We start from the raw sequence: 16,209 nt of genomic DNA on the forward strand, positions 1-16,209 counted from the left end.
CAAGTGTATGCTGGAGATCACAGCACAACCCCCCAAGCCTCCATATCACAAATGCAATTCAATGCAACCAAATCCAGAAATACTTTTTAAGATTTTGCACTCATGTCCCATCCTTTGCATTAGCCAAAAAGATTCTCATTCATTGTACTGTTGTACTGATGTAGTGTATGTTAAACATGAAATGTTGTGAAGCTGTGATGCAACTGACAGTTCCTCTAATTAAATTTGCTTCAGTAGAAATACCTGTACAGCGGCAGTGGCAAATGGTTGACAGTATTAAAACCATGATGAAACTGAGTGTTGCAGTAGATATTTGAGAATAAGTTGCTCTGCTCTGGTTAAAGTCTCTGTTTGTTCTTTGATTTGGCAGCCCTGTGGCCCTGTCCTTCTTCTATACCTCTTATCTGTCTCTTATCTCATTTATCTGTCATTTCTTCTCCTGTTTGTCACTCTCTCTCCCTCCCTCTCAAGGCTGCTAACCTGTTTGTGTCTATATAACGTCCCCAGCTGCAGCGGTCTGCACTGTCTCTCTTCTCTGCACCATGAAGGGATTTTCCATCTTGGTGCTGCTGTCCTCAGTGGTGCTACTTTGCAGCGCTGCTCCAGCTTTGGAGCTGGTAACGTGCAGTGAAGATAGTGGTGCTGCAGCAGCACGTCTGGCAATGCATCACATCAATGAACAACATGACCACGGGTACAAGTTCAGACTCAGCGAAATCCAAGGCATCAAAGTGGTAAAGGTATGAGAACTAGAAATGGACAATAACTGCACACATTTGCTCAACTAATAACTAACTAATGGTTCTAGTATGTTGAGTAGTTTCATTTTGGTTGACATACATGAATACATACATTTCCTTTGCTACATCTCAGAGGGAAAAATTGTCTTTTCTCTCAACTACATTTATCTGGTAACTGCAGATTGCAATTTTACATTCACCATGATTTTTTTTTTTACTTTGAATAACAGCGTTGTTTCAGCTCAGTAAAATAATGACCTTTAGATATTATCCAACAGGTTTTGGAGATTTTTAAAGGTTGTTTTTTCCTTTCCGTTTTTGCTTTTCCTTCTTTCTGTCCGTCCTTCAATCTTACAGTACTGTTTTTTCTAGTTTTTTCATCCTTCTCTTTTCTGTACTGCAACCATACATTTTACTTCTGTCCTTCCTTCCTACCCTCCTTCTTGTGTGGAGAGCACATTTCACACATTTCACTGTTTATTAGAGCCATATGCATAACAAGTGAAAATTTATGTGTAAGTGTTTCCTAATAATATTACCTAAAGTGAGCATAAATAAGATGAATAGTATTGGGTCAGGTACAGAATCTTGTGGAACCTTGTGTCTAACTTTTATGTGTATGGAGGATTCATCATTAACATGTACAAACTGAAATTGATCTGATAAACTGGATTTAAACCAGCTTAATGCAGTTCTTTTAATGCCAATTAAATATTCCAGTTTCTGTAATAGGATGCAATGGTCAATGGTGTTAAATGCAGCACTAAGATCTAACAAGACAAGTACAGAGAGAAATCCTTTGTCCAATGCAATAAGGAGGTCATTTGTAACTTTCACCAGTGCTGTCTCTGTGTTATGATGTGCTCTAAATCCTGATTGAAAATCCTCAAATAAACTTTTGTTATGTAGAAAGTCACACATCTGATTGGAGACTGCTTTCTCAAGGATCTTAAAGAAAAGAAAGGTTAGATATAGGTCTATAGTTGGCTAAAACACCTGAGAGGCTGGGTTGATAGTTAAGATAAAGAAATCATTGAAGTTAATATATATCAGGTTTTACAGCTGTTCCTAAGATTCCTGTGTTTGGTGATAAATCAGTGTCTGTTGAGGGCAGGAGGTGATGAATCTTTTCTTTAATAGTTATAATAACAGTAATAAGTAATAATTTTATTATTAAAGAAGCTCATGTAGTTATTACTACAGAGAGCTATAGGAATACATGGATCAATAGAGTTATGACTCTTTGTCAGCCTGGCCAAAGTGCTGAAAAAAGGAACCTAGGGCTGTTTTTATTCTCCTCTATTAATGATGAGTAATAGGCATTTCTAGCATTACAGAGGGCCATCCTATGTGTTTTAAGACTATCTTGCCAGACTAAGCATGATTCTTCCAGTTTGGTGGAACACTGTATCCTTTCAAATTTCTGCACTTTTTGCTTTAACTTGTGGGTTTGAGCAGAGGGCGTGAGTGAACTTGTGGCTGAGCAGTGGAGCTTGAGATGGCAGTGGAGAGTGGGCAAGTAGACAAGTGCTTGGAGGGGAGTAGAGCAGTGCGCAGGTAGATGGAGGGCTGTGTGGTAAGTATGGCTGTAGAAGGGTCTTGGCAGGCAGACAAATAACTGTTGAATGGAGCAAGCTGGCTGGCACATGAGGACGAGTTCTGGAGCACAGGGAGACAAACGGTTAGAACAGCGAAAATACTTTAAGAGCAAAAGCCCACTGGAAAGTTGGCCTGAGCATCTAACTACCACTATGGGTGACGGAACGATCTGGTGAAGACTGGAAGGAGAGCCGGCGTAGATATACTGTCAAATTGATGAGGTAATGATGAGCAGGTGTGCCAGTTTCCGATTCAGATTCAGACAACTTTTTTTATCCCAGAAGGGCAATTCAGTTTTACAGCCTACCCAGCTCACAGGCAAGATAAAGTAAAATAAAATAAAATAAAATAAAATAAAATAAAATAAAATAAAATAAAATAAATACAACTCGGTCAAGCAGCAGCATTACATACAAATCAACATGTCAGTGACGACAGGTCAACAAATGGTACAGTTTACAATTTACACATTTACAGGGACCGGTTCATATTCCACTTACTGTTGTCAGCATTTAGCAGCCTGATAGCAGAAGGAATGAAAGAATTTGAATAACGGTTAGTTTTCCTAGGGCGCGCATTTAAGAGAATTGACCAGAAAGAACATGGTCAGAATGACTAATGATGCCATTTCATTTCTGGACCTCATGTCTCTTCCAGAGGGAGTACAGGTCTTTCTGCTGGACTCCGATGATCTTGACACAGACTCTAACAATGCTGTTTCTACTATTCTTGTCCTTCACAGACAGTCCATTGAAAGAGCATATGAAAGAAAATGTTAAAAGACTTTCAATAAAAGATTGAAAGAAGTTACATAAAATGTTATCAAAGACACTAAAAGAGTTCAGCTTTCGCATCAGATGGATTCTCTGTTGTCCTCTCATGGTAATCAGCTCTGTGTTTGCATCAAACTTGAATGTGAGTCAAACACTGTTCCAAGATACTTGTATGTATCTACAATTTGGACGTCTTCACCATATATTATGCTACCTGTCGGTTTGCTGCTGTTTTTCCTTAAACCAATGATTAATTCCTTAGTCTTTGTCACATTAAGGTCAAGGAAGGTCAAGGAAGCTATCATTTGACAAAGGCAGTCTGTGTACTTAATAAAAGCAGAGGGGAAAGGACACAGCCCTGAGGAGAGCCTGTGTTTGAGATGATGACATTGAACATGTGTCCAATCAAAATATGAGGCTGCATCTTGTTAAAAGCTGAAGAAAAATCAGCAATTAAAAATCTCACGTGAGATTTAGGTTTTTCAAGGTGCTTGAACACTGTCTAAAATGAAAAGCTTTGCATCTTCCACACCTTTACCAGCTTGATAAGCAAACTGCAGTGGATCTAGTTTGCCACCGATTAAGGAGACAACTTTATCTTTTAAAATTTTCTCAAAGTTTTTCATCACAAGGGACGTGAGTGCAATCGGTCTAACCTCATTAAGTCCTCTTGGATTTTTTGATTTTGGGACAGGTATTATAGTGGATGTTTTCCATATAGTTGGTATCTGGCCACACTTGGCACACATCTGGAAGACCTCACTGAACTGGTCAGCACAGTGACACAATGTGCGTCCACAGATGGTGTAAGGGCCAGCAGCCTTTCTTCTGTTAACCCTCTTAAATAGATTTGTGACACGTTCCCAGGATATTACAATATCATTTTGAGGAACAAGAGACTCTCTCAGCATAGAAACATTACATGAGAAATTAGACCTTTCAAAATGAGAGAAAAAGGAATTAAAAACATTTGCCAAGTCTGCATCATCCATACTGTTTACACTAATGACTTGCCAGTCGCAGGTTGAGCAGGAGCAGGAGGAGGAGTAGCCATGCCCATGGACACACAAGAACACACATGAACACAGGGACGCAGGAAACGCAGGGAAAAAAACACTAGGATCATGACAAGACTCATGACACCTTTCAGTGTTCTCCGGTGGACAAAAATGCTTCTAAATTACCTCAAACATATCTTTGACATTTCTATACTGCTATATAGGTATAGCTATTTTTACTATATTTTCTACCCCCAAAAGGAATTGAACAAGTAAAAATATAAGTATATATTTGTGTGCACATGATGGGAGCACCATAAGAAAATGTGGAAATCAGATGTTTCATTTTTATTATCTGGTCTTAAGTCTGGCAGAGTAATTGTTCAGTATTTTTACATGATATTTGCTTGACACAAAAAACCAAACAAGTGTTTACCAAAAACAAGATACTGTATTTACATTTACATTTTGTCATTTTGCAGACACTTTTATCCAAAGCTTTTATTATTATTATTATTAAAGTAAGAAACAACTTGAAGTAGACAAGTGTACCATGACAACAAGAAAGTAGTGCAACAATCAACAAAGTGCTAAAAGGGGCTCATGATTGTGATGTTGGGACATTAAAAATATCATTATACCTCAATAATTGTGATTTATTCTCTTACTCTGTGTGTTTCCAGGTTGATGGAGGCTGTGATGTTGAGTTGCAGTTAGACCTTCTGGAGACAAAGTGTCACGTTGTCAACCCCCGACACTTTGAGGACTGTGAGATCCGTGAAGAGACTGAATGGGTAAATGCTCGTCATCAGGTTATTTGTTCCAGTTCTCCTTTTTCAGCCGTGCATCATATTAATCTAGAGCCAGGAAGAAGAATGCACAGACATTGTTGTTGTGTTGTAATACATGAAATTGCAAATTGATTTGAAAGACCTACCAGAATGGTTCATTCATGTAACGTTGCACCTTCTGCAATTTACAGATGCAGAAGGTAAACACACTGATTCTGTCATCTTTTCTTTGAGATGTAAAGTGTTTACAGTAAAACTTCATATATGTCTCTTTTTCTTTGTAGGAAGTGATGGCCAACTGCACCATTATGATGACTGTGAAAAATGATGATGCCAAAGTCACCAAATATGAGTGTGACACGCGACAAGGTGGGCTTCTTCCCTGTTATGTACTAAACCTTATTGCCAGACAGAACATTGATATTGGACAATTTAGCAAAACCCCTGGACCTTGGTGTTTTTTGTTGTTTTGTTTTTGACATCTAGTGTCAACATTTTTACAATGATTCATTCATATATTTGGATATGGCAACTGTGGTATGGTTAAATTATTTGAAAGTTATTTGAAATTTTAATTTGAGGATAAGACCCTTGATATGCACCATCTTGTTTTCAAGGGGGTCCTCTGACAAAAACAACCCCTGAAAATTAAACACAAGACAATTAATATAATAACATCAACAAAACACACACACAAACAGGGTTCTCTCAAAATCTCAAACCACTGCATCATCTGCACAAGACAAGAAATCAACAACTGCCCCACTGAATAAAGATCTCAGTTGTACTGAGTAAATGAAAAATGAAGGTAAAAACAAGAACAACAACAGGGTGTTGGGAGTGTCGAAGTGAGTATGATGATAGTGTTTATAGCAATTCGACTTGGCATTCCTGGTATGTTTGTATGTTTCCTGAACAGTTGAGTCCATCATTGTTCAATTTTTGGCCCACAACTTGTCTGCAAGTTTAAAAAGATTTATCAGATCTGAATTTATCTATGGTAAATGCCTACCTTTAACTTTCATTGTTTTCCTTGGGAGCATGTTTATCTTTTACTAACAATGATACTATCAATAATAAACTCACTCAATAGAAAATTCCATGCATCTTCAACATAAGGTATAGGCTGAAACCTGTCCCAGTTTGTCACGGTGACATCTTAAATTAAGTGATCAATATTTATGTTTTTACACTGCCTCACACCAATGTATCTTGGAGGAAGACATAATCTTACAAACACAGAAAATAACAGAATAAGCACTAAAACGATCAGAAAGCACCCCTTACTCAATAATTCTTAATAATATCTGGGTGAGAAACAAGATTCCAGTCTAGCAGAGATGATGGTGTATGAGCAATTCTGGTAGGTTGAGTAATAAGCTGAACTATATTTGTACTATCAAGTAAGTTTTTATCATTTGAGGTGAACAATTAAGCCAACTGACATTAAAGTTATGGCAGATAAACTATGGTTATGGTACTTACTAACTGCTTTTCGTCATTGTCACTGATATCTCTACTGTTAGCCAGGCAAAATGTGAAAAGTTAAGGGATATTTATTAATTCATACAAGTAGTCACTACACCTGATTTATCATTGCAAGTGATAGTTCAGACAATGAAAACACTTCAGTGACAGCAGTAAAGAATATTGTAGCAAATGAAAACAAACATATAAGGTCACATTACATGAGCTCTTCATTCAGCTCCAAGACAAGTCAGGTCAAGTCAATTTTATTTATATAGCGCCAAATCACAGCAGAAGTTATCTCAGGGCACTTTTCACATAGAGCAGGTCTAGACTGTACTCTTGAATTTAGAGAGACCCAACATTCCCCCATGAGCAGTACTTGGTGGCAGTGGCAAGTAAAAACTCCCGTTCAATGGGAAAAAAACCTCAAGCAGAACCGGGCTCTACGTGGGCAGCCATCTGCCTTGACCGGTTGGGTTGGGAGAGAAAGAAGGAGGGAGGGGGAGAGGGGGGAGAGACACAGAGAAGCATAATAACAACAATAATAACAAAAACAACAACAATAATAACAATTTGTATGAATTCTGACTATGCTGTTTCCCACCAGTCACTCTTGTGACCGAGTATAAAACCTAATATTTCACTAACTTAACCAACATAAAATCAAAAAGGACATAAAGTCTAAGGAGTAAAATGCAAGTTGTCAAATTGCAAGGAAAAATTTGGAATTAAATGGGTTAAGTAATAAAAATGATGATGAATGGCTATGAGTTGAGAGAAACACATACTGTGGAGCCCTCACAAAGCAGACTCACTAATAATGAACACTATGTGTGTGTGTGTGTGTGTGTGTGTGTGTGTGTGTGTGTGTGTGTGTGTGTGTGTGTGCATGTGGTTGTAGCAAAAACTGACATGGAGATGATGAGGATCTGCCCTGACTGTTCCACGCTGATCCCACTCTACAGCCCTGAAGGTATGAAGTCTGTCGATGAAGCTGTGAAAAAATTCAACCAGAACACCACCAACCAACACTACTATATCCTGCAGGAAGTGGGACGGATGCAATCTGGGGTACAGAGAATCTCTCTCAAACATTCACTCTATCTCTCTCACACACACACACACACACACACAGACACACACACAAACACACACATACACACTAAGGCACACAAACAAAGTTTCTTCTCTTTTGTGTTATTATCAGAGTGTGTGTGAGGGGTCAACTATTTTAGCAGCCAAAACATAACCAAACACTGCATGAATATTTGTATCTATCATTGTGAATTCATATAACGCAGTAATCTCACTTGAAGTTGTTTAACATCATACAGTGGCACATCTGAATTTCATTCCCTCTACTGATTTACTCTCTCCACTTCCGCTCTTCTATCAGGACATGATGATGACAGGGATGATGTACTATGCTGAGATTGCCCTCGTGGAGACTCATTGCCCAATGGGATCCAGAATAGTTCCTGAGGCATGCAAACCCCTCTGCCCTGACAGAGCTGTAAGTGCAACTCATACATACAGAAGCTTCAGGAAAATTCTTTTTCCCCACATAGTTCAACACCAACACAGTCAACCATGATAATGTACCTTAAAAGCTTAGGGAATTAAATTATTTTAAAAGCAATAAAACACAGTTTACAAGGAAAATACACCTGAAAAACTGAGGGAACTAAATTATTTTAAAGCAAAGCACAGTTCACAAGGATAACATACCTTAAAGGCTGAGGGAATTAAGTTATGTTAAGCAATACCAGCTTGAAGAGCCCCAGGATGCAGTGTCCTAAAATTGAAGGGATGCACTACTTAAAATAAAAGACAAGAAATGAGAAGCTAAGCCATGCCGACATGGTCCGTTGTCTCTGCCCTGCTAGCACTGGCACTGGCTAGTAGCCAAGTCCATGGCCGGCAAGCAGACCCTCTTCTATGGCAAGTGGCTCCTTCTCAACACAACTCTGCAGAGCACTCCCTCAGCTCCTTCTCGACCAGTGTCCAGTAGGTTTTCAGGTGAACAATCAACAGTGTAGGATTAATAGCATGGTCTGCCTGGCTTTCAATCCCCTTGGCATTCTCCTGGCCCATTGACTGTATATACAGATGGATGACATGACAGTTCCCTAGAAGTGAAGCCAAGACATCTTGATCATTCCCTGGTGGCTGACTGCAGTATAGGTCATAAATTCTGCCCCCTCCATGTCAGCTGATGGGACATGAGCCAAACGAAAAAATCAAAGTACACATCAGATACATTTCTCCCAAAGATGGTTACTGTCATTTTAGGTAGTTCTTATCACCCTTGTGTATGTTCAAGTGCACATTTTTCTGATGTCTGTTTTTAATTAGTTATTTGACGATATAAAAAGGGGGTGTGATCTCATGGTTGTCAGCTGTGACAGCCAGACAAACAGCTGCTCTGATTTCGTGAATCCAGCTGCATAGGTGCGTAATGCTCGTACAGGGCAGAGCACATTCAGCCATTCATGCTCCTGTGTGGAGAAAGGAGGAGGATAGAAAGCCTGCAGTGCAATAGAGCGGTATGATAATGGGTTAAAAGGTTGTATTAGGTTTTAGTAGGTTTGGGGGAGTGAAGCAGGTGTCTGGCTGAGCCTGCCATCAGCAAGTGTCTGACTCAGCCTGCCATCCCCCCTGGAAGAATGAACTAGATAGCGTGTCTCCTCTTCTTAGCCCTGTGAGTGACAGTAGGGGTGGCTTGATCTCCTTCAGTCACACTGGCAGCAAAAGGTTTCTTAGCCCACCTACCCTTGAGTTCCAGTGGCTTGCTCTGACTTCAGGTGCCTGCCAGGGGTTGGGGCTGACGTTTGGGGAGCGGTAGCCAGCTTGGGCAAACATCTGTCAGGGTGCACTGAGGGGAGGAGGTAGCACCTTTCTGGGGAGACACAGCTGTAGTGCTTCACCTTCTTTCTTTCTTTTCCTTGCAACACCTTTGCATGGTGACTACTGCTGGGCTGAATAAGTGTTTTGGGTCCACGGGGATGTCAAGGAGCTGAGTCTTCCCCTTCTGGGAAAGACTGGATAGGTTCAGCCATCTAGCTCTCTCCTGAGCAACCATCAGGACTATGACGTGGGCAGAGGTCTGTCACCACACACACTTCGTCCCACAGGGCTGGGATAGGTGGGGTTGACTGGTTCTCGCTCTGTGAGCAGTTTGCTAGTCCGTAAACTACACTGGCTGCCATCTGAGAACTTGCTTCTGGGTGCGAGAAGAGGTTTAAGACTTAAGGGAGGACATTACGTCAGACTTTTATAGCAGGAGAAAGTCCCTTCTCTTGGGAGCAGACATCATGTCTGCCTGCCAGTTAGGACTGGCGTAGTGTAAAATAACTTCTGGGGACAGCACAGGGAGTGTGTCCCATAGTGAGATACCAAAATGAATGTTGAAAGAGAAGGAGATTTAGGCTTCACTTTAGCATAGCAGTAGGAAGTGGCGATGCCTTGTCCATATTTATCTAGTCTTTGTCCCGGCCTTTACAAACACCCTCCTCCCACCTCCAGCTCTACTTCCTGGTTGCTGAATGGTTCCTTGGTGTCCTGCCCCCAACTGAGGATTGGCTGTTCCAGCTGTCAATCCTATCACTCAGTCAGGTTAATTGTCCAATCTATTGCACTTTTTAGTCCAGCAGGCGATACACTGCTGCAGAAAAAAACGCTACAACGCACAACAAAACTATACAATCCAAAGACACAAAACAGTCCCAAAACCAATTAAAGCCAAATAATCCAAAATATAGTTAAAGCCAAATAATCCAAAATAATTCAAGCATAGCACCTAATAAATATGCAAAACAAACAGATCAAATCAAGAATATTCTGCCATGTGACATATGAACAGAGTACACAATTTACAGAGGCACAAAAATGGGGAAAATGCAGAATGCATTGCTATGCTTTTAATGGAGCTCTATGACAGAGCAGAATAAGATACTTGTTAGTAGGATTAATGCATTGTCGGTTTGGCTCTGCATAAGGAAGAAGAAAGGTGCTATACAAATACAGTCCATTTACCACACTTAGAAGCAGAGTTGTGTGTTGATTTTCAGTGGGATCAGTAGTACAACACCCCTTTCAAATTATAGGGAGTCATTTGATGCAAAGCTGATATCTCAAATATTGTTTAATGCAGTGTTCACATAAGAAAAAGACTGAATACTCACAACAGTTTACATACAGCTCACATACATGTGTGCACATAACTTTTCTTGGTGGTCTCTAGCCCTGAGTCCTGAATAGTGGTCTAATGGAACCTGGACATGTGTTTATAACATTTGTTTAGGGAAGAATGTTAAAATGCAAACTCACCAAAAACCATTTTATATGGTTTCAATTGATGTAAATGGAATCAGATTAAATAGAGAGACTGAATGAACACTAGACACAACATCAGTTGTCTGTGAATACAAAGCCATCCTCTCAATGGGGAAGAGGTCAAGGGTCATCGATCAGGAGTCAGTGGACAGCTGGAGAAAGATCATGGAGGACACCATCTTTGAACAGAGACAGAAGTTACCATCTCCCTCAGTATACAACCACCTGTTATCATGTGACTTGGGTTCCATACTAAGGTCACATGACAACAACAGAACTATCTCTATCGGCTGATGAAGACAGTGATATGTGTTTGAAATCTCTGAAAAAAGCCAGTAAGTGGACCTTGAGTTAAGATTTTTTTTGTCAAATGTACTATTCTCAAGGTCAGCAAGAAACTTCCTTATGTTTTGTAACTCTACTTGTGCCTGGTTTTGTTTTTCCTACATTGAAAAGACATCCTACCACCCTGTGAAAGCGTATTTACAAATTGCTTCCCTTAACAAATTTTCTGAACACCCGAGCAACTAAAATGTCTGGATGTCCTTTGGATAGCTAATATCCTGTTAGATAGCTATAATCCAGGACTGTGAGCTGTGCAAGATATTTTTTGTCCTAGGATGGCGAAGTCATGACCCGCCCTACTCTGCCTCTGATTGGCTTACCCTGATATTCTTACCCTTGCCCTAACCAATCTCACTCTTCACTCCTAAACCTAATCAACTCAACCAATGGAGGCAACAAGTACGAGCCAATTGGAGGCAGAGTAGGGTGGGTCATGACTTTGCCATCCTAAGAAAAAACATTTGGCAATCTATGCAATAGTATGACAGTCCTGGTTCAGGGATAGGCAGTGTTGAATCAGTACAGTTGTAAGTGTGATGTGGCATCATTCAAGCGTCATTCGCTGTTGGTTTCCTACATGCTCTCATCGTCTCTCTCTCTCCTCTCTCTGAAGCATCATGCTCTCTGCAGTTCATCTTACTCCAGTACAGAGGGACTCTGGTCTGTTAAGTGTGAATTCTATCCCCCATTGGTGAGTCCACATTCTAAACACATACTGTTTTTGCACCTCTTCTACTACATGTCTTAGTTGTCTTCCCAAAACTCTAGTAGGATATGACTTGGAAAATCAGCAGTTATATACAGCTGTATGCAAAAGTTTGGGCACCCCTTGACAAATAATATATTTTGGTGATTTTTTTAATTGAAAAGATGTAAACACAGTCTCCATAGGATATGGGGAAAAAAACAATATTTTCAGCATATATTAATGGATAGTTAGGAGAGACTGGGGATGGTTGCAACACTTTTTGCATTTCTCTCATGCGAGGGCCCATTCATCGCTGCTTGTAGCTTTAATTAACTTTTGCTTTTTGTCTCAGTGAGCATAGTATTCTGAAAATATGTATTGTTTTACAATGATATTATAGTATTATTTATTCATACAATAATATTATTATTCATATTTCAGTGCTAGACAGGAGGAATTGAACAATTTGCAATGCAACTTTTATTAAACATGTATTTACTGTACAAAATTGCAACTTTTTTAAAAACTTAATCGTGATTAAGTGTGATTTTTGTCACACTTGAGTGAATGTGAACTGCGACCCTGGATTTTCTGAAAGGCGCACAGACATTATAGACATTATAATAAGATTACGTTAATACCAAATAATGAAATGATCACGATATTATGTTTTTTAACTCCAATGATTTTGTGCATCACAATGACTTGTGCGTATATAAATGTAACGTTATAACATAATTTTAAAAAAAAGTATTTGGGTGAACCAACCTTATATTTACGTCACGACTGGCCTCATTCACAATAAGTGCATACACACAAATCTGTGCTTAAACCGTACATTCGAACATTTTAAGCACAAAGCCAGGATTCATCACTATGTTCTTATCTGAATTTGTGCTTACTCTGTGAACAAATTTAGAACTGCCTTAGACCATGCATAGGCACACATCATCATAAATGTCCCACAGTCTTAAAAACTAATATAGTCCATATTTAATCAATGTAAACAGTATATTAGAGCCACAATTATGTATAAAATGATTGGGCCTAAAACATTTAAAAGTGTGAAATTGCTAATAATACACAATTTATTTACTAATTATAAAATTAATAGACGTAAGACGTAATCAAGAAATCATCATCATAAATGTAATGAAATTATTAATATATTTAAAATTATTTAAAACAGGGAGGGGTGGTCTGCTTTCAGTGCATGGAATGGAATGGACTGTACTTGTATGGCGCCTTTCTAGTCTTCCAACCACTCAAAGCGCTTTTACACTATGAGTCACATTCACCCATTCCCACACAGTCACATGCTGAATGGGTACAGGGGCTACCATACAAGGTCCCTACGTGCCCATCAGAGGGAGCTAACCATTACACACATTCAGACACTGATGGCACAGCCATCAGGAGCAATTTGGGGTTCAGTGTCTTGCCCAAGGACACTTTGACATGTAGACTTGAGGAGCCAAGAATCAAACTGCCGATCTTCCAATTAGTTGATGACCCGCTCTACCTCCTGAGTCACAGCCACCCCTACATCACGGCCTGTTGTGGACAGAGATGAAACATGATGCGCACCTGGTGCAGCAGTAGAGATTTATTTAGATCAGTTCCACAGATCTACACATTTACCAACTTTTTATTTAGTTAGGGTAAAACTACTGCATGGTAGTAGTGCAACAGGTATGCAGGTTGTATACAGGATTCACAATTGGGCTCCAAACGGTTGTTCCAATGACATGTTTACCAGTCAAATCTGCCTTTTCTGGCTTCTACTTCTGAAACTACTGTTTGCTTGATTTCACAAGCAGTAAAGTTTTTCTACATTTTTACCATCACAGTTCTCATTGACAGCTCTCTCTACAGATATAGAGAAATGGGGGCATGGTAGTATAATTACCGATAGCAGGCATGCGTCTGTCAATTTAGAATGATTTTGATTCACTAACATACGCAGAGTGGTAAGAACAAAATTGGCCAGTGCGCATGTGTCATGAATCCGACAATAACTTTGTGTGCGCACTTATTTTGTGCACAATGTAAGAACATTTCTTTGCACATATTAGTGAATGAGGCCAAATGACTTGTGTATGTTGAAAAAAGCAATACAAATTTGTATTTGTATTGATGGTTGCAACATTTTGTTGCATCTGTCCCCAACCCTGTTAGCCATGACATCATGTGCTAGCTAGACACACTGACCTTGGCTGTGTCAAAAATTCCATACTAACATGCTATTCAGTATGCAAAACAGTATGTGAGATTTTTTAAATCTGAAAGCTTAGTATGAAACCAATAGTATGTGAAGTGCATTCTATTTCCAGGGAAATATTACAGTATGCAAGCACTGGACACTATGCTGGCATAAATATCCCACAGTGCAATGCAGACATAACAGACAGTGGTGGACAGCGACCAAGGCAGGTCTGGTATAATGTCAATAACACTTTAATTTAAGTAAGGTTTCACTTTGCTAGGCGTAATATATTTATAATAATATATTATAAATATGAATATTATTATAATATATTTACTAAATTAGTTCAGACTTTATGGTTGGCATGGGCTACCATGTTTACACTACTCCAACTGGCAAGGAGGCTCTCAGGAAGTGACGTGATAAGTGCATCTGAAAAGAAACATACTACTGTTTATTCACACAAAAGTATGTTGAACGATAGAACACATATTGGGTATGTAGGTATGCATAGTATGTGATATCTGAAGCATTTGACACATGCTTACCATGTCAATTAGAAGTCAACAAAACACTGATTCAAATTAAGTATGTTTTGATTAATTCATACGAAAGGTCAGGACGGTATGACAAAAATACAGCTCATGAAAAAAAATTACTGTCATACCTCCAAAACAATTTTTTCAGTAAATGCAGCAGCAATGTTGAATGTGTCTTCTGTCTACCTGGTGGGGGGAGGGTCTAACTGAGCATGTGAGTATATCACTCTAGCATGTTTCTGATTGGAGGAATAAGACTTGCTGCAACTGTCCTGTCTCCCTTTTATGTCATAAGGCTACAAGAAGATAGCAAAGCATTATCAGCTTGCAGTTTTCACAGTGTGAAATGTAATTGTTCATTTTTTAGTTTTGTTTTTCCAATTTATGACATAAAAGTAACTATGCATTAATGTTTGTTGAAAATATAGTTTTTCCCCCTATCCTTGAGAGGCTGTGTTTACATCTTTTCAATAAAAATCACCAAAATGTTGTTTGTCAAGGGGTCCCCAAATTTTTGCATACAATTGTACAGTTATACTGTGCAGAAATACACTTCAACTTCTGCTTGCTCTGTTCTCAACAGAACTCTACTACCCTCAGCCCTGGTGAGCAGGAGCCTGTATGTGGGCCCCCAAATCATGTAGGCCCTCCGCATCTTCCTGGCCCCCCTCCCCATGATGGTGGCATAAGACCCCCTGCCTCTGCTGGTCGCGAAGAACTCCCTCCCCATGCTCATGGCAGAGGACCACCTCCCCATCCTGGTGGACCCCCACCTCGTCACCATGTACCCCCCTTCACTGGCCCGCCAGGGCAGCCCCATGGCCCCCCCTTCACTGGCCCCCCAAGACAGCCCCATGGCCCCCCCTTCATTTCCTACCACCCCCTACAACCGTTCCATCACTGCCGTTTTTTGAACCCAAGTAGTTTTGACCCAGCTCTCCACCCCATTTGCCCCTGGCCTCATCCTGAACCCCGCCCCCACCCCAGACAGACCTAAGATAAACACACAATGCTATTTCAAGGGAACTGTGTTTGTCACTGATCAGACAACAGTCTCTAATGTATGTAAGAAATGCTAATGTCCTTACAACATATTTCAGACCACAAGTAAAATAAACTGTCAACGTGTGATGCAAACTTCCTCCACTGAGACATCTGCCATGTGCAGACATAGCTGACAATACCTTGATTTTTATCAGCTCATACATAAGGCTTTCTTAATATTCTCAAAACATCATTTTCTATGTAGTCTAGAGTGTGCCATGATAGTAATTCTCCTTTCTCTGTAAAATTGTAATCCATCAATGAATTGACGCATCTATGATGCTACTATAAGTTAAATTCGCATTTAAATGGCCAATAAAACATCCTTTCATTATATTTCCATATTCTGACAACTTATGAATTGAATTTTAAAATGGAATGGCAAAATAAAATATAAGAATGATTTACCTATATATGTTTGTCTATCATATTCAGTCTCACGATTTAGTGTTTCCTGCATTTATATGCAAGCAGTTTCAATCATTTTTTTCTTTTAAACTGATGGAAGGGAGTCCGACCAGAGTTCCCGCTGCTGCTCAGTGGGTTGGACATTTAATTTCTAGCTGTCACATTGTTAACACTTCTTTAAAATTTTAGCCTTAGATGAGTCTAGAATGTAAAAGTAAACTTGAGAAATATTGATTGGCAGCAATATCTCCATTTTACACATTTATGGAAACT

The 16,209-nt window shown here is 39.6% G+C and overlaps 1 protein-coding gene across 1 annotated transcript; it reads left to right on the top strand.

The window, feature by feature from the left end:
• Positions 1-503: 503 nt before the first annotated feature.
• On the top strand, positions 504-15,925 carry ahsg1 (alpha-2-HS-glycoprotein 1). Its single transcript, XM_044362068.1, has 7 exons — positions 504-740; positions 4,794-4,904; positions 5,186-5,270; positions 7,273-7,442; positions 7,768-7,884; positions 11,665-11,742; positions 15,068-15,925. The coding sequence occupies exons 1-7, from the start codon at positions 543-545 to the stop codon at positions 15,479-15,481; spliced, it is 1,173 nt and encodes a 390-aa protein (XP_044218003.1). The 5' UTR covers positions 504-542; the 3' UTR covers positions 15,482-15,925.
• Positions 15,926-16,209: the final 284 nt, after the last annotated feature.

This window comes from Thunnus albacares, chromosome 9 (genome assembly GCF_914725855.1).
Source record: "Thunnus albacares chromosome 9, fThuAlb1.1, whole genome shotgun sequence".
NCBI lineage: Eukaryota > Metazoa > Chordata > Actinopteri > Scombriformes > Scombridae > Thunnus > Thunnus albacares.

What these genes read in the sequence shown, in the direction of transcription:
- ahsg1 (XM_044362068.1), top strand. Translation starts at nt 543, where the DNA reads ATGAAGGGATTTTCCATCTTGGTGCTGCTGTCCTCAGTGGTGCTACTT. An exon ending in TCCGTGAAGAGACTGAATGG is followed by an intron (nt 4,905 to 5,185) that starts GTAAATGCTCGT and finishes TTTTCTTTGTAG; the next exon opens with GAAGTGATGGCCAACTGCAC. An exon ending in TGAGTGTGACACGCGACAAG is followed by an intron (nt 5,271 to 7,272) that starts GTGGGCTTCTTC and finishes ATGTGGTTGTAG; the next exon opens with CAAAAACTGACATGGAGATG.